Source organism: Rhinoderma darwinii, chromosome 4 (assembly GCF_050947455.1).
Source record: "Rhinoderma darwinii isolate aRhiDar2 chromosome 4, aRhiDar2.hap1, whole genome shotgun sequence".
Taxonomy (NCBI): Eukaryota; Metazoa; Chordata; class Amphibia; order Anura; family Rhinodermatidae; genus Rhinoderma; species Rhinoderma darwinii.
The window spans coordinates 115,041,710-115,061,156 of NC_134690.1; the positions used below are offsets into that span (position 1 = coordinate 115,041,710).

The 19,447-nt window shown below is 45.0% G+C and overlaps 2 protein-coding genes across 2 annotated transcripts in view; one reads left to right on the plus strand and one right to left on the minus strand.

Annotated features, from left to right (window-relative positions):
• RNF13 (ring finger protein 13) overlaps positions 1–19,447 on the plus strand; it is a 200,688-nt gene that overhangs the window by 34,735 nt on the left and 146,506 nt on the right. The window lies entirely within an intron of this gene.
• Positions 3,662–19,447, minus strand: part of ANKUB1 (ankyrin repeat and ubiquitin domain containing 1) — a 43,935-nt gene continuing 28,149 nt past the window's right edge. Inside the window, exons 4-6 of the mRNA XM_075864001.1 lie at positions 13,894–14,008; positions 6,128–7,039; positions 3,662–5,131 (exon numbers count right to left, since the gene is read on the minus strand). Coding sequence (XP_075720116.1) covers positions 5,053–5,131; positions 6,128–7,039; positions 13,894–14,008 — 1,106 coding nt within the window. The 3' untranslated portion in view covers positions 3,662–5,052. The remainder of the gene's footprint in view (positions 5,132–6,127; positions 7,040–13,893; positions 14,009–19,447) is intronic.

Genomic DNA, 19,447 nt, shown 5'->3' on the forward strand with positions numbered 1-19,447 from the left:
CTTCCTTTCCCTCGGTGCTTGTGATTCTTTCCTTGTGGTTTCCTGGCCCAGCTACAGCTCCTGCTATTTTTGATCCTGCTCCATACAGACCCTGGCTTACCGACTACTCTTCTGCTTTTCGTTTTGTACCTCGCACACTCCTGGCTTGACTCGGCTCGTTCACCACTCTGGTTGCTCACGGTGTTGCCGTGGGCAACTGCCCCTTTTCCTTGCTTGTGTTCCTTTGTATGTTTGTCGTGTTTGTCGTGCACTTACTGAGCGCAGGGACCGCCGCCCAGTTGTACCCCGTCGCCTAGGGCGGGTCGTTGCAAGTAGGCAGGGACAGAGTGGCGGGTAGATTAGGGCTCACTTGTCCGTCTCCCTACACCCTGCCATTACAACTAGCATGCAAAATCATGGCAAACTATTCCTTTTGAAAGGGGTTCTCCATTATTGCCACTTCTTGCCAATGATGTAACAATGGGGTCGTGCTATTATCCATCAAAGTTTCAGTATTCCACTGCTAAGCTAAATTCGCACAAGCAGTACAGTCTTGTTAGTGACGTCAATCATTGCATCTACTGTTAGCAGATCTATGTCCTTCTGATAAGCGCAACTGATATAGCACCATACACGTAAACACACTTAAACATATTGATAAAAGGTCCTTTTACACCGGCCCATTTTGGTCGTAACAACGTGTGGCGATCAACGAGACAGCTCGTTGATTGGCGCTCGTTTGCTCCTTTATATGGGGACAACCGCTCGTTACTACGTTTGCTCATCCCCATACATTCCTATCATGTCGGCAGCACGTCTCCCTGTCTACACAGGCAACTGTTGCCGACAACGATAATATTTTCTGTTTCAGTAACGGTACAATCAGCCGATGAACGAGTGGTTCTCGAGAGGATGTGGGATCCGGCCTGATCGATGCTCCACCCCTTCCCCACGACAGATGCAGCTGAGAGCCTAAGGAAAGCAACGCCGGAATGGGGAAGGAGTAGCAAAGAGGAGGCGGAGTCTGCTCTCTCCTGTAATACACCTGTCTGACACACACACGATTGGACTGATGACGCTTTAAAAGGGTGACCCTGGCTGGAGAGACGCCACCCCCGGACGAAGGCATCCCGCCGAAACGCGCGTCGGGTCTGACGATCTCTCCTGCCTGAGACATCACCATGGGTATGTGACCAGCTACATTTGTTTCTTTTTGCTGCTTTGCTCATAGACCTTACTCACTCAGAGTAGTATTGGTTAAACTTTTTTAGTTTTTGGGCACCAGACCACCAACTTGTATTCGTACAGAGACTTCACCAATGTACTTGCATTGTTTTTTCAAGTATGATATTTACTCTCACTTGTGTCTTACAATCTCTGCTTTCTTTTATTGACTTCCAATCAACCTGTATGGTCTGTCTGCTCAACATAGCTGCTAATACTATGCATATGTGTCTACCCACCCATGGTGCACTTGTATCTCTGGCATCAGATGAACGTTTTACTCTCATGCTGTGCATGACTCATCTTTTAATCTTGTGATTTTTTCAATAAAGATTGTTATTCTCTTTTCTGCTACATTGTTGTGTTAATTGTACCCCACACCTTATAGGCTTTATATCAGATGTTGAGGGTCAGTGCACAAAGATATACTTGGTTTTACCTAGGATCTCGTTCTTTACTCAATTCATGTATTTACATTAACATTGATGAGATTGCTTCCTGTTTGTACCAATAGGTTGTGGATGGGAAGCGAGAAGAGTGGGGAAGCTACAGAAGAAGTGTGTTGGGAGACCACTTAGCAAGTGAGGAATTCTCCTTTGAACTCCGATGTAGAACGGGGCTGTAGCTCAGAAGAGGTGAGTATCACAGGGGCAGCCATTCCTCAGCCTCACCACTCTTCTCCTCTGAGAACCCACAAATCGGGAAACACCCTTTTCCTTATTGTCTGGGGCAGCTCTTTTATTAGAACCTGCATTGAAATTCTGGTTTGGCCCACAGATACTCACTCTCCCGTTCTCCTACCAGTGAAGAAACTGCTACCGCCAACTGCATGGGCCCAAATTCACCACTGGAACAAACCCCCACACCTTGTTGATTACAATTTAGATCTGCGTCTACTCCCTGTGGATTACAAATTAGCTCTGCATTTACCAGATGTGGATTACAAAGACAGTGAATATCCCTCCTCTGTATTACAAGCCCGGCTGAAACAACACACATAGTATCATTTAGGACTAGTTTTCAAGAGTTGTTTATCAAAAGACTTTAGTTATCCTGTTTTCCTGATTCTCATACTATTGAAATACATAATGTGAAAGACCTGTCAGTTATCATTGTCCTTGCTGTGGAATAAAAGTAAAAGATTCAAGCAACCCTCCTGCCTGGTTGTAACGGCTGCAGTCGCGGACCGCCGCCTCCCCTTACCTGCTGACGGCCACGACCACAGACCTCTCGCCTCCTGCCGACGTCTCCCTCCCCGGAGACACCAGCACAACCGGCCACTCTGGCCTGCAGTGACCACCAGGGTGTGCGCGCGCTAGTTCTCAGCCTTAATTAATTATTCCAAAATCACCCTGGACTATAAAAAGGGCCCTGTCTTTTCACTCCTTGCCTGAGCATTGTTGTGTATTTCCATGTCAGTCTTAGCAAATTCCCAGTGTTCCTGTGCCCTGTTACCCGTATCCCGTACTGTGTTTGTTCCTGTGCCCTTCCTAGTATTGGAGTCGTGTTGTGCCATCTGCCATGCCTGCTGTCATACACCATGTCTGGTGTCATCTGCCACGCTTGATATCCTCCGCCACGTTTGGCGTTACCTACCGTCAAGTTTTATCGGTGTCTAAGCCTCTGTTACTGTGTGGACTATTACAGGTACTCTTGTGCTAGGACTTTGCATAGACTTTGTATACTGTTTTTTGGCTAGCTGCTACTCCGCTACGGTGGTGTGGCCTAGAGAGTCCACATACCCACGGACCGTGACAGTAGTCCTTACACTTGCTGAGTGGGCAGCTCTTCCTGGGGTGATGTCAATGCTGTGTTGTGTGGTCTAAGCCGAGCATGCCTTCGTCTCTGCCTCTTCAGTTTCACTGAAACACTGAGGTAATGAGACTGCAGGTACTTCACCCTCCTCCTTCTTCACTTCTATTTACTGTTTTACACTAGACTGATTTTTTTAGAGACTAAGGCTGGATTCACACCTGCGTCAATGCATTCCATTGTTCTGATCTGCCAGAGAAGCAGAGCAAGGGAAAACCGAAAGCAACGGTTCCATTGCACCACGGACACCACTGGTGCCCGACAGAACCCAATGACATTAATGGGTTCCGTCAGCTGTCCGTTGAGTTGTCCGTGGTAATCTCTGCCTAATCTGCGACGAAGGTCCCTAACGGTGCCTCCAAAACAGATGTGAACAGAGCGAGCCTAAGGAGGTTTCTGAACATTTACAGAGGACCTAGAGGCAGGGAAATCAGAACTACAAGCTGCTGAACTGAACCATTTCCCCCTGATAATATAGCATACAAAGTTTCCCTGTAACCTGAGCTTACAGCAGGGTAGTGTGTTTTCATTTTAACAAATATCAATTATTTATTTTAAAGATACAATTACAGAATTAAACGTAACATTCAGTAAGAAAAATATAACAATTGTACATTTTTACACTTACATTCAATTCTAAGAGGATTAAAAGGAGAGTAAATGTATTGGGTTAAGAGATGTAAGTACATATGCAGCACTCATATCTTTAAAATGGTTGTTCAGGTTTTTTTTTGTTTTTTTTTAAAGCCCATCACTAGCCATAGCGTTCACGTGCCTAGCATCCGGGGTAACGTGAGTTCTGGCCGTCTTACTTGCATAAAGCTGGTTTTGCTTCCTGTCTGGAAGATCTCCAATTCAGTAGCAATCATATCTTAATACCAGAACAGTAATTTAAAAGAAGTTGTACCATAAAGACTCAACTACAACTTCTGTGTTCGGCTGTCAAAATGGTGAGTGTTCTCAAGGGCGTACTTGTAGAATGCGCAGGGGAGAAGAAAGAAGACAGAAGACTGCAGTAGATAAAATATGTCGTTAGCAGCATATTGTCTTATCTGTTGTAGAAAAATAACCATCTGGTACTGCATCAAGACGGGACCGCAACTGGAAAGGTATAAGAAACATTGCCGGGATTACAGGATCACTGTTTTTAGGTATATCGAATAAAATCGTTGAAACAAACCCTGACGATTTTGTGAGGATACTAGTACAATTCACACCTGAGCACCCGTTCAGAGGAGCAGCTTTTTCTTCCCAATTTGCATTACTTCAAAACCGCGAGGAGAGGAGTTCCTGATACGAATTCACCCCCTGCGGTTAAGGCTCCAGAGGCAAGCACAGTGTGATCGAGCGTGTACAAGCTACAAAGCCAAGTTGTGCTGGTGACATTGCACAACTCACTAAGGTGAGCTCCATTCATAAAGCTACTTTCTATCCTACAAATATCAGAACGATATCACCTTAGAGGAGCGCCGTTTTCTCTCTTTTTTTATCCCCCCTTTTTTTCTTAAGAAGTGCCTACATTAAACAGAGACTGGTAAGGGATTACGGGACCATCAGCACAGGAGCAGTGGAGGCAGGGTGTGACTAGAACTTATAGGGCCCCATAGCTAAATGAGATGGGGCCCTATCACCTAGTGACAGGAAACTGAAACAGCAGCATAAGTAGCAATAACTAAAGGAATGAATAATAGCGTCATATATCAGAGAACCCGCATAGAAGTGCTAGATAGCAGAATGCTATGGCTGCTTTGGCTACAGTAACACTCATGAGCAGAGGATTTAATAGGTGAGTATGGACTTTTTTGTTGTTTTTGCACATTAACAGCTGCTCAAATACGTTCTTTTTTTTTAAAAATAAGCTGGACAACTCATTTAACATTATTTCTATATAGGAAATTGCATTACCTGGATATGGAACGAAAACAGAAAAGTAATACACAGATATGTAGTAATAGCTACAAACAGCATGGAAACATGAACCTGCTTCTCTGATTAAGATATGTCAGTATGGTCATCTGTACATGGTCTAGCTGATCTTTACAAGTTGTGCACTGATTTTCTGGCTAGCCTCCTGGCCATATCTAGCTGCTGGAGCCAAGGTTTTTCTTTAAACTCACTGGAAAGACAGAACAATATTAATCAAATACTATGAATATTTTGTAGAAAAAATAATAATTTGTTTTTATTAAAGACTGAGGTAGCATAGAGCAACTAAAACATTCAATTTTCTGCAGGATTATTTAAAGATTTGATTGTTGCGACAAATTCTGAACAAGTGGACATATTTCATGCCAGCTCGGACCACTCTCTTAAAACTATCCCTATCTACTGTCATCCACCAATCCTCATTCAACATGTGTTTGCTACGGTACATTAATAATCCATATCTTGAGCCCTTTCTAGCTAAGACTCTATATTGCTACTTCAATTCTCATCCAAACTGTAGCTCTGCTCTGCTACATCTATATATGACTATGTTTAGCATTTGTGAACAGGACAGTTTTATGGTGTTTCCCCTAAAATACGAAAAACGATTAGTGAATATAAATATTCGTTTTGTTCCATTTTTTGGTTATATTTGGTCATGGGAATGTCCAATATTGCAAAATCTATAGTTGCTGGGAACTAGCTTTTACCAAAGTCCTGAATAACAAATCTGACAAGTTAGAAAAGACGTATCACTACATAACTAAGCAGCTTTGCCATTCTGGAGTCTGCAAATGTGACAAACCCTTTGGGAGCTGTAATATAAGCCATATTATATGTTATTCATCTTTCCCAGGAAACAGATATAACTAAGAAACAACTGAAAACAAAGAGGAGTTTACATTTGTAGCTCCGAGAATGCATGGTGCTGTCATATGGGTGTGTGCACAGAAGGCACTATGCCAAGTGCCATGGGACGAACACACACAAAACAGGCAAAGTGAGAAGTGGAAGATAGAGGATACAGAAGGGAAGTGATCGGGGACAAAACACAGTTCTCCATAGTCTCTAGAATGTCTGACTATGATTGCCACTTCCGATCCCAGTTTACAGTAGAAACAGCAGCTCTAGATCACAGACATTGCATAAATTTAACAAGATGGTAGCAGATAACCTATACTCTTACCTTGCAAGGCTTAAGAAATATATAGCGTTCTGCCTTGGTGTGTGACCACTGTATTTTGAGAAGGACTCTAGAGATGAATTTAGCAGTAAGGCAGCATGGGGAGTTCTTAAATGATGTGGACGGTTGTTGCTGGTGTTTGTGATTGGTGGAAGTGGGATATGAGGATTCCAGCTATTTTCAAATATGTCATTGATATCCGGTGTTTCCCCCACAGGTTGACAGAGTCTCTTTACAGGATCTTCTCCTCTTTGCTTGAGTGAAGGAAACCTGGATAATTTTGTTGTCCGCTCTCTCAATGTCAAAGGGCGCAATTTTAAAACGACATTAACAATTGCTTGACTGCTGTGTGCGCGAGAATTCTTGACAACCCTTCTCCATTTGTCCTGATAAAAACCATGTAACTCTCTGCTAGTCATCTTGGGTTCGGTGAAACCATCAACTACAACTGGGTCCCCAACACGGGTTTTAAATTGTGGAGCCCATTTTTTTACTTTATAGACTCTTTTCTGAGCTTTATATAGCCATTGTTTTACTTTAATGTAGATGTTCATGGGAAGGGAGACTTTTGGAAAGGAGACAACTGACCACATTTTCATTATTAAATACAGAAGACAGTCTTTATGTCCAAACTGGATACATATCTTGAGTGGTGTCTGACCGAGTGCGTTTTGACAGTCCAAGCACAAAACATTCCGTGCAATAAATGATTTGATCAGAAGAAGCTGGCCTTTTTCAACAGCAGCATGGACTGCACATTTCCCAATATCAGGATGGTCAGTATCACGACACCATTCCCTATAAGGATGAGCACCGATTGCCTCATCTGCTCTGACACCTTTGGTCTGCAGCCATTCTGCAAGTTCCAGATGGCCAAAATGTGCAGCTATGTAAAGTGCTGCTCGTTGCTGGAACCTGATTGTGAAATATACATAAGTCATTGTAGAACAAACTAGAAAACATTAACAAGAAGACTTTAGCTTAAAGTGGAGCTCCATATTTAAAGTGTACCTAAACGTTTACAAACCTTTTGACATGTGATACTGACATGTCAGAAGTTTTGATCAGTGGGGGTCCAAGCACTCATACCTCACCGACAGCTAAAACTAAGCCACAGAAGCGCCCGGGTGAGCGCTGCGCCACTTAGTTTCTGATCGGCTTTCCTCAGAAAGCCGAGCAAGCAGTCTAGTTATCCTTTACTTACCATTGGCTATATTCAGCAAATGTAAAATCTAGTAGCTTTGTAATGTATCTCCATTACCTTTTTTCTGTTTGCTTTTACTTTTAGCAGTTTAGAATAAAAATTCTTGTCCCTGCCAGGAAAGTGTCAACAACATGCTGTTCATATTATCAGGAATCCTTATGTTAAAGTGGATTTTTCACCTAATTATGCTGCTCTATATAAAAAAAATAATGTGCCATTTGGCTAATAAACCTTCTCAGAGAATACTATAGCCCAATGGTTCTCAGTCTGTTGTATTTATAAGGGGAGCGTTCCCCACCTATCCCCTCCTCCTCCTGCCCCACTCACTAGTTTTTGATGGCTGTCATGTATACAAGCAGATACACGGCAGCCAGTCAGTCACAGGTGAGAATGGGGGGTGGGGGTGGAGAGCTGTCCTCATGAATACAGTGGACTCATAACCAAAAAATTGAGTTAAGTGCTTTTTCAGAATATGCACACTGGTGCAAGAAAATTTGCTATCACAAGATTTTTTAGAATTTCTGTATAACTTTGGCCTAAAATGTTCTCTGGTCTTCAGCTAGGTAAAACGTAATAGATTTCAAGAGAATCCAATGAAACAAATGACACAGGAAAAGAATATACTTTTCACACCTAATAAAATGATCGTGCATTACTATAACTATTGATTACTCCTGGTGATCTTCTTGGAAATACTTATCAATGTTGGAGGGCTTCCTGAGAGGATCCATGGAAGGTTCTTTCTAATATATTTAAGCTTTGACTTTGCCATCCCAAAACGCTAAACTTCTCCATTACCCATTTTTGGTAGAGGGAAAGCCCACCTTTTGATCAGCTTTAGATCATGAATAGATATCATTACATTCCCCTTCACTTTTGGTTATGGGACGGATGCTCACTCCTTAGCAAAGTGACTAAAGATACAGAAAACATACAATGTAAAGCTGTAAGCAGATGCAATGATAAATTCAATCGTATTAGAGCAAAAATGATCAATTTCCACTGAACCATTGTGTCACGTTGGGTTCGTGGACCCACTGGGCCGTACCGCCGTGACGGTATGGCAGCTGGCCAACAGGGCGCAGGTCACAGTCTATAGTTCATATAGTGTACCTGTGGCAGCTCGGACAGTAGCAAGGCAGGCTTAGCTGGGACTAGGCAGCAGGTAGACGTCTGGCGTGGTGTAGCAGGACAGGTGTGGTGTACAGCACAGCACGACTTAAGCTCAGCATGGCACCTGACCAGGATAGCATGGGATACAGGATACAGGTACGGGGAACACTGGGAACTGGAAAACACTAGGAGACCATTTGCATAGACAAACTTTGGGTACGACAACGCTCAGTCATTGGAGTAAGGGGCACAGCCCTTCTTATAGCCCAGGGTGCTCTGGGAGCAATCAGCTCAATCTCCCACCTGTGTGCTCTTTGGCTTCTTAAGTCTGGACTGAGCTCGCGAGCGTACCCTGGTGGTCACTGTGGAACAGGACAGCCATATTTGCAGACATCTCTGAAAAGAAGGGCGTCGACTGAATGGAAGGAGTTCGTGGTCAGCGACCACGGACGTTACTGTATCCCCCCTCTTATGCCCCCTCCCCTTGGGACCAGAACGAGAGAGAAACCTCTTAACGAGGGTAGGAGCATTGAGATTCTCTTCTGGCTCCCAGGACCTCTCTTCTGGACCAAACCCCTTCCAATCTACTAAATAAATAGTTCTTCCTCTTACTTTTTTAGTGTCAAGGATCTCCTTAACCTCAAAGGTGTCTGAAGGACCGCTGGAGGCAACCGCAGGGCTAGGAGTCTTGGTATAGCGGTTCAGAACCAACGGCTTCAGGAGGGAGAAATGGAAGGAGTTGGGGATCTTGAGGGTAGGAGGCAGCCGAAGCTTGTGGGCGACAGGGATGACCCGCTGTAGGATCTCGAAGGGTCCGAGTAACCTGGGAGCAAATTTGTATGATGGCACCCTTAGTCGGATATTCCTAGAGGACAGCCAGACCTTCGTGCCAAGGAGAAATTGAGGAGGTTCTCTTCTCCTTGTGTCAGCCTTCCATTTCATGCGGTCAACTGCCAGTAGGATGGAGGATCAAGTCTGCTGCCAGATCTGCAGGAAGTCTCTAAAAGCAGAGTTAGCCGTTGGTATCTCGGACGTATTGGGCACCGGGACAGGAATTCGTGTGTGTTGGCCGTAGACAATGAAGAACGGTGTGTTCCTTGTGGACTCGCTGGTGTGATTATTATATGAGAACTCAGCCCACGGAAGCAGCTGCAACCGGTCATCATGCTGCTTGGAGATAAAGTGGCGTAGGTAGTTCTCCAAGATCTGATTGATCCTTCTCGACCTGGCCATTGGACTGAGGATGCTAGGCAGAGGAAAAGTCCAACTTCACACGAGGAGTCCGCAGAGGGCTCTCCAGAACTTCGAGGTGAACTGAACCCCCCGATCAGACACAATATGCTGCGGCAAGCCATGCAGGCGGAAGATGTGTTGGATGAAAAGGTTGGCAAGTTGAGGAACAGACGGAAAACCGGTCAGCGGAACGAAGTGGGACATCTTCTAAAATTGGTCCACCACCACTCAGACAGTACTGGATCCCACAGAGGGAGGCAGGTCCGTAACAAAGTCCATAGCTATATGCTGCCAGGGAGCATCGGGCACAGGCAATGGCTGGAGCAGACCAGCAGGTCTGGAGTGAGGGACCTTGTTAGCTGCACACACTGAGCAGGAAGAAACAAAGTCCATAATGTCTTTGGGCAGTGTGGGCCACCAGAAATGACGGGCAATCAGGTCTCGGGTTTTACGGGTCCCCGCGTCACCTGCCAGTCTAGAGCAGTGTCCCCAGCAAAGGATTCTCCTTCTGTCAGCCAGGTGCACAAAGGTCCTCCCTGGAGGAATGTCTCTAACTTGCAGGGGGTTGACAGAGACAATGCAAGACGGGTCAATAATATTCTGCAGAATTTCCATGGTGTCCTCTGTCTCTAAAGATCTGGACAAGGCATCGGCCCTCACATTCCTGTCAGCCGGGCGATAATGGAGCTCAAACTAGAACCTGGTAAAGAACAGCGACCACCTGGCCTGACGAGCATTCAGCCGTTGGGCCGTCTGGAGATAGGTGAGATTTTTGTGGTCTGTAAAAATTAGGATGGGATGAGCTGCGCCCTTTAGTAGATGTCTCCACTCCTCCAGAGCCAATTTGATGGCCAGTAACTCCCGATCCCCAATCGAGTAGTTGCGTTCTGCGGAAGAGAAGACCTTAGAGAAATATCCACATACCATTGACTTGCCCTTGGAACCTCTCTGGAAGAGGAGTGTACCAGCACCGACAGAGGAGGCGTCCACCTCCAACGAGAACTGTAGAGAAACATCTGGATGATGGAGGATAGAGGCTGATGTGAAGGCACTCTTCAAGCTATTGAATGCAGACTCTGCCTCAGGAGTCCACACCTTGGCGTTCATGCCCTTCTTGGTGAGGTTAGAGATAGGAGAAGTCAGTGAGAAGTTTGAGGGCGTGGCCATTCCAGGACAGACTTTACCTTTTCAGGATCCCTCTCGAGACCACGATTCGAGACGATGTAGCCCAGGAAGGGTAGAGTATCTTTCTCAAACACTCACTTCCCCAACTTGGCGTACAGACGATTCTCCCTTAACCGCAGCAAAACTTGACGGACATGTCTCTGATGAGTCATAGGAGCTGCAGAAAAAAATCAAGATGTCATCAAGATAGACTACTACACAAACATAGAGGAGGTCACGGAAGATGTCATTAACGAACTCCTGGAAGACAGCGGGAGCATTACACAGGCCAAAGCGCATTACTAGATATTCATAGTGTCAGTCAAGGGTGTTAAATGCAGTCTTCCACTCGTCACCCTGGCGAATCCGGATTAGGTTGTAAGCCCCACGCAGGTCTATTTAGAAAAAATCTTGGCACCACGTATACGATCAAACAGTTCTGAGAGTAATGGCAACGGATACTTATTTTTCACCGTGATCTGGTTTAGACCCCGGTAGTCGATACAAGGACTCAGGGAACCATCCTTTTTCTTGACGAAGAAGAACCCGGCTCCTGCCAGGGAGGAAGACTTCCGTATGAAGCCCCTCTCCAAGTTCTCTTTAACATAGGCGGACATGGACAGAGTCTCTGGCAAGGAGAGAGGATATATCCTACCACGGGGAAGGGATGCACCAGGAATCAGCTCGATAGGACAGTCATACGCCTGGTGTGGGGGCAGCATCTCCGCCTCCCTCTTGCTGAAGACGTCCGAAAATGCAGCATAATGACCAGGCCAGGTAATCCTGCCAATGGCTGAGACAGAGGAGGCTGAGCCGAACTAATCTGTACCAGGCAATAGTTGTGACACTTGGAGCCCCACTGGAGAACCCCTCCAGAGTTCCAGTCCAGGACTGGGGCATGTAGTCGGAGCCAAGGCAGGCCCAGCAGCACGGGGTTAACGGCTTTGGACAGGACAAAGAACGAGAAGAGCTCGGAGTGGAGAGCTCCTACTTGGAGCCTCAGCGGCTTGGTCACAGCAATAACTGGGTCTGGCAGAGGTAGTCCATTCACAGATGCAACCACCAACGGCCTCTCTAGAGGGGTAGTCGGCAATTGGAGATGATCCACCAGGTCTCTACGAATGAAATTAGCAGCGGATCCAGAGTCCAGATACGCAGAGTCACGATACGTTATTTCACCGGACACTATGGTCACGGGGATGGATAATTTAGACGGAAGTCCTTCTTTACCCAATGTTGTCTCTCCTACCAACCCTAGGCTTTGAGGCTTTTGGGGACACAGACGCACAAGATGGCCTCCAAGGCCGCAATATAGACAGAGTCCCGAAGTGCTTCTGCGTTGTCTCTCCTGGGTAAAAAGCTTACACTGGTCCATCCTCACAGACTCCTTAGGAGGGTCGGCATCAGAGGACAGTAGGGGTCGCTGCAAGGTAGAGACCGGACTAGGGAGGCCTCCCTCCCGACGAGCTTCTTGGAGCCGTTCTCGGATCCTTATATCAATCCGGGTGGCCAGAAGGATGAGGTCATCCAGGGTAGACGGTAGATCTCGAGCGGCCAGTTCGTTCTGAATCTTAGAAGACAGTCCCTGCCAGAATGTAGCCACCAGGGCCTTAATGTTCCACAACAGTTCTCCCGCCAGGAGAAGTGGATTGTGTACTCGCCCATGGAGGTGTCTCCTTGGCGTAGGTTCAGCAAGGAAGCCGCTGCAGACGAGAATCGTCCAGGCTCCTCAAACACTGTGCGAAATGTCCGGAAGAACCCCTGGAAGTCACGGGTCTCTGGTCCTTTTCTCTCCCAGATAGGATTTGCCCATGCAAGGGCCTTGCCAGTGAGGAGCGAGATGATGAAAGCGACCCTTGCGCCATAAGACAAAAATGCCCTTGCATACAGGCTGAAGTGGATCTGGCACTGGTTCAAAAATCCACGACAGGTCCCTGCATCTCCATCATAGTGGTCAGGAAGTGGCAAAGAAAAATGGGGATCAACACTGCCAGGAGGTGTAGTCTGAGGATCAACACTGCCAGGAGGTGTAGTAGGAGGAACTGCAGCTAGAGCCTCCTGCCGACGTGCGATAATGTTCAAGGCGTGGAGGAGTTGGTCCTGTCGAGACCGGAGGTCTAGCATATCTGTCCGTATCTCTAGTGACGTCATCTTGGTCTTGGATCGACCAGTGGGGTCCATGGCCTGAGCGTACTGTCACGTTGGGTTTGTTTACCCACTGGGCAGGACCGCCTTGACGGTATGGCAGCTGGCAGGTCTATAGTTCGCATAGTGTACCTGTGGCAGCTCGGACAGTAGCAAGGCAGACTCGGCTGGGAATAGGCAGCAGGTAGACGTCAGGCATGGTGTAGCCGGACAGGCGTGGTATACAGCACAGCACGACTACAGCTCAGCACGGCACCTGACCAGGATAGTACGGGATACAGGATATAGGTACGGGGAACACTGGGAACCGTAAAACACTAGGAGACCATTTGTACAGACAAACTTTGGGTACAACAACAATGCTCAGGCATGGGAGGAAGGGGCACAGCCCTTCTTATAGCCCAGGGTGCTCTGGGAGCAATCAGCTCAATCTCCCACCTGCGTGCGCTTTGGCTTCTTAAGTCTGGACTGAGCTCGCGAGCGCACCCTGTTGGTCACTGTGGAACAGGACAGCCATATGTGCAGACATCTCTGTAGAGAAGGGCGTCGACTGGATGGAAGGAGTTCTTGGTCAGCGACCACGGATGTTACACATTGGTATATTGATCAGTCTTCCGTAAAAAAAAAAATTGGTAAGTAGTGATATATTCTACAATACAATTTCGTTCACTTATTGCCCAAGAAAATGCATAAGGGTAATAGACATGAACAATTTTTCCCACTATATGATTATAATGTGGCAAATACATGTTCTTTTGTGGCCCCTTCCTGCGTAGTGAATAATCTCCCTTTAAACCTTTGAGGAGGTCTACAATGTTCACACTTGTTGAGGTTCAGCGACAGATTTTCTAGCATCTAGATTAGCAGGAGGTGAAATGAAAGTAGATAAGATTGTGAGCAGTTTGTGTACCTGAGAATAGTTTCATACTTTGAGAAGTAACGCTGGACATTTTGTTTGTGTCCAAGTACACAGGAACTTAAAAGTTCTTTCCAGCCATCCCAGACATCCATTCTGACTGTGGCACCTATGGAGAATTATAAATCTCGACTTGAATATGAACATAGTGCAAATAATATTTTTAAAACATTACATTTTACAGTAAGGCGTTTAGATTATTAATAATAAAAACAATAATAATAATCATCATCATCATCATCAAAGGTTGCACTAAATATTTTCCATTAGGCCGGGTTCACACGTAGCGAAAATACTGTGGATTTTCCACGACGTATTTCATTGTGGAAAATCCACAGCATAATACAGTAGCAGCAGAAATTTACCTGCGGTGCATTTTTTTAATTCGCAGAATGTAAATTGTATTTGTGTTATCGCTGCTTTTTTGTTGCGGGTTTTCACCATTGATTCAATAGGGACGTAAGACCCGCAACAAATAGTAGAAGAAAAAAAATCTTATACTTACCCAGAATTCTGTGCTTCTTTGTCCTCCTTGGATGGCATTTCATCCCATGTGACTGATCGCATGAAACCAGAGGCGTAGCTACGGGTTTAGCACAGGGGCGCGAAACACATCTGAGTGGCCCCAACCCAGTGGGGCCCCCTACATAGTATAATGACCCCTTAGTGGCGCCACACAGTATAATGCTCTTATAGCTGGCCCACACAGGATAATGCCCCTATTGCTGCCCCCACACAGTATAATGCCCCTATAGCTGCCCCCACACAGTGTAATGCCCCTAAAGTCGCTCCCCACACGCAGTATTATGGCCCTAAAATGTCCTCCCACACAAGATAATGCCCCCAAAGCTGCCCCCACACAGTATAATGACTCCTTAGTTCCCGCACAGTATAATGCCCACATAGCTGCCCACATACAGTATAATGCCCTGATAGCTGCCCCCACACAGTATAATGCCCCCATAGTTGCCCTCATACAGATTATTACCCTATAGCGACCCCCTTACCCAGTATAATGCACCATAGTGACTAATAAAAAAATAAAAATAAATACTCAACTATCCCCATTCCCACATCGAGTGGAGGAGATCCCTCTATTCCTCTAGTCTGTGCATTAAAAAAAAATTCAGAAAAAAAATAAAAAAATTCTAATCCTCTCGATAATAACATTTTGCAGATTAAACTATTTATTAATTGCCAAAGTAGTGGAGTCATCTATGCGGCAAAATGTACCTGTCCAAAATTATATGTAGGAAAGACGATTCAGGAATTTAGAAGACAAACTTCTAAACATATCAGCTCAGTCAATAGGAAAGAACACACCTCTCTGTCATGGCATGTTAGAAACATTAAATTTCTTACATTTTGGGGTATTACAAAACTTAAACTTGAACCCAGAGGGGGCGATCTTGATCGTAGACTTTTGCAGGAAAAGGCTTGTTGGATCCATCGCCTCAGTAGCTTGAACCCCAATGGCCTGAACAAAGGTTTTACCTTCATGGCCTTTCTGGGAAAGATTTACTTTAAACACTGCCGTTTTTATAATTATCAATACAATCATATGATCGTTGTTTTAGTATGTATAATATAATAACCTTAACCCCTTCATGGAAAGCCATGACTTCCCGCAAATTGCCGTACCCATACGCCAAATGTTTGGCACCGGCTCAGGAGCTGAGCCGATGCCATCATCGCTGGATCTCAGCTGTATCTTACAGCTGAGATCCGGCTGTAATGGCGGGGACCGAAATTAGCTTAGATCCCTGCCATTAACCCCTTAAGTGCAGCGCTCAAACGAGAGTGCTGCACTTAAGGTGTTTGCAGCTCATCGGAACCCCAGCAATGAAATTGCCGGGGTTCCGGTGGCTGCAATGGCAACCGGAGGCCTAATACTGGCCTCCCGGTCTGCCTAGCACCGAAGCCGGTCAAGATCCGCACGGCGGCGGAGCCTGATCGGCTTCCGTAGCCGCCGGCAAGATGGCGCCGTCTCAGGAGCTGATCCGGCGTCATCAGCGGTGGAAGTCAGCTGTATGTTACAGCTGACATCCACCTCTAACGGCAGGAACCGGAGCTAGCTCCGATCCCTGCCATTAACCCCTTCGATGCAGCAATCTAAAGCGATTGCTGCATCTTAGCGGTTTCTAGCAGATCGCCAGCCCTGACAGGAAATCAGGACTGGCGACTGCTGCTATGGCAACAGGAGACACAATGGCCTCCTGCTCAGCCATTACGGAAGCCGATTAGGCCCCGCCGGGAGGCGAAGCCTAATCGGCTTGCTGTCAGTGAATAACTGACAGATCTAATACATTGCACTACGTAGGTAGTGCAATGTATTAGAAAAAAAACATCAGACAGTTGGACCTTCAAGTCCCCTAGTGGGACTTGAAAAAAAGTGTAAAAAGAGTATAAAAAAGTGTAAAAAAAAGTTTGAAAACAATAAAAGTTTCAAGTAATAAAATAAAACACAATCCCCCTTTTTCTCTTATCAAGTCCTTTATTACTGAAAAAAAATAATAAACCATACGTATTTGGTTTTGCCGCAACCGTAACGACCTGAGGTATCAAAATATTATATTATTTATTGCACGCGGTGAACAGCGTAAAAAAAAACGTAACAAACTATACCAGAGTTTCTGTTTTTTCGTTACTTTGCCCTACAAATATTGGAATAAAAAGTGATCAAAAAGTCGCACGTATCCAAAAATGGTACCTATAAAAACTACAGCTCGTCTCGCAAAAAACAAGCCCTCATACAGCTCCGTCGACAAAAAAATTAAAAGGTTATGGTTCTCACAAGTTGGCGACAGAAAAAAGACATTCTTTTTACAAAAGTAGTTTTATTGTGCAAGAAGTTGTAAAACATAAAAAAGTTCTATAAATTAGGTATCGTCGGAATCGGACTGACCAGCAGAATAAAGTTAACATGTAATTTATAACGCGTGGTGAACGCTGTATAAAAAAAATAAAAAAAAACTATACCAGAATTGCGTTTTTTTGTTAACCTGGCCTCCCAAAAAATGCGATAAAAGGTGAACAAAAAGTCGCATGTACCCCAAAATGGTACAAATAATAACTACAGCTCGTCCCGCAAAAAAAAGCCCTCATACCACTATGTCTATGAAAAAATAAAATTAGTTATGGCTCCAATAAGTCAGGAAATAAAAAATATGCGGTTGTGCCGGCATGAGGGGAACAGTTTCAAGAGGCGATTTATCAAGGACCTAAAATTAGGGACCCAGGAAGGGGAGGGCCCAAACATATCCGCTGGAAGCGACGGTACCCGTATTATGCCAGGACAACACTTTCCCAGCAAAATTCCCCAAACTGCAAAGGTGCGGAGTGTGGCCCAAAAGGGGCATAAGAAAGGACGCCATATATCAGTGCGACACCGGCCTGTGCAGAAAGGATTGCTTCACAGCGTAACACACATCTATGGATCATTTTATTGGTATTTTTACCCCATTATTATACCACCTGACTATGGGCCTGATGTACTCTGCCCAGCTTACATGTACCCACACATTATAAATGGAAACACCAGCAATACTCAAACAAATCTACTACCAAGCAAAATCCGCTCTCCAAAAGCCAAATGGCATTCCCTCCCATCTGAACCCTACAGCGTGCCCAAAGAGCAGTTTCCTTCCACATATATGGCGTCGCCATAGCCGGGAGAACCTTTTTAACAACTTTTTTGGTGTGGCTCTCCAGTGGCATAAGCTGGGCATGACATATTTGCCACTGAAATAGCATATCTAGGGAAAAATATAACATTTTAATTTGCACCATCCGCAGCGCATTCATTTATGGAAAAAACCTGTGGGGTGAAAATGCTCACTACACCCCTTAATAAATGCCTTGAGGGATGCAGTTTCCAAATGGGGTCACTTCTCAGGGGTTTCATTTTATTATTTCACATCAGAGCCTCTGCAATTGTGAACCAATACTTTGTAAATCGCCAAATTAGGCCTCAATTTCGCATGGTACGCTTTCCCTCCTGAGCCTGGTCGAATGTCCAGGCAAAAGATTAGGGCCACATGTAGGGTGTTTCTAAAACCGGGAAACACTGCATAATAATTAGAGGGCTGTCTTGTAATGGTGGCACAAGCTGGGCACCACATATTGGCAGATCTATGGAAAAAAATCCCATTTTCACTCTGCAACATCGAGTGCACACTAATTTCTACCAAACACCTGCAGGGTTAACATGCTTACTACACCCCTAGGTAAATGCATTGAGGGGTGTAGTTTCCAAAATGGGGTCACTTCTGGGGGGTTTCCACTGTTTTGGTCCCACAGGCGCCCAGAAACCAATCCAGCAAAATCTGCACTCCAAATGGCGCTCCTTCCCTTCTGAGCCCTGCCGTGTACCCAAACAGCAGTTTATGACCACATATGGGGTATTGCCGTACTTGGGAGAAATTGCTTTACAAATGTTAGGTTCTTTTTTTCCTTTATTTGTTGAGAAAATGAAAAATTTTGCGCTAAAGCTACGTCTTATTGAAGAAAAAGGATTGTTTTTATTTTCACTGCCCAATTCTAATAAATTCTATGAAACATCTATGGGGTCAAAATGCTTACTACACCCCTAGATGAATTCCTCAAGGGGTGTAGTTTCCTAAATGGAGTCACTTTTTGGGCGCGTTCATTGTTTTGTCCCCTCAGGGGCTTTGCAAATGCGACATGGCCTCCGCAAACCATTCCTGCTAAATGTGATCTCCAAAAGCCAAATGGCGCTCTTTCCATTCTAAGCCCTGCCGTGTGTCCAAACAGCCGTTTATTACCACATGTGGGGTATTGTTTTACTCGAGAGAAATTGCTTTACAAATTTTGTGGTGCTTTTTGTCCTTCAGTCCTTGTGCAAATGAGAAAAAATTAGCTAAACCTATATTTACTTTGAAAAATATAGATTTTTATTTTCAGGGCCTACTTCCAATAATTTCTGCAAAAAACCTGTGCGGTCAAAATGCTCACTATACCCCTAGATAATTTTCTTGAGGTGTGTAGTTTCCCAAATAGGGTCACTTTTGGGGGATTTCCACTGTTTTGGCAGCGCAAGAGCCCTTCAAATCTGACATGGTGCCTTAAATATATTGTAATAAAAATATGGCCCCAAAATCCACTAGGTGCTCCTTTGCTTCTGAGGCCGGTGCTTTAGTCCAGTAGCACGCTACGGCTATATGTGGGATACTGCAGAACCTGGGCAATAAATATTGAGTTGCATTTCTCTGGTAAAACTTTCTGTGTTATAAATAAAATTGGATTAAAAATGTATTTCTGCAAAAAAAAATTAAATCTGTAAATTTCACCTTTACTTTGCTTTAATTCCTGTGAAAAGTCTAAAGGGTTAAGAAATTTTCTAAATGCTGTTTTGAATACTTTGAGGGGTGACGTTTTTAAAAAGGGGTGACTTTTTGGGGGTTTCTAATATATAAGGCCCTCAAGCCACTTCACAACTGAACTGGCCCCTGTAAAAATAGCCTTTTGAAATTTTCTTGAAAATGTGAGAAATTGCTGCTCAAGTTCAAAGCCTTGTAACGTCCTAGAA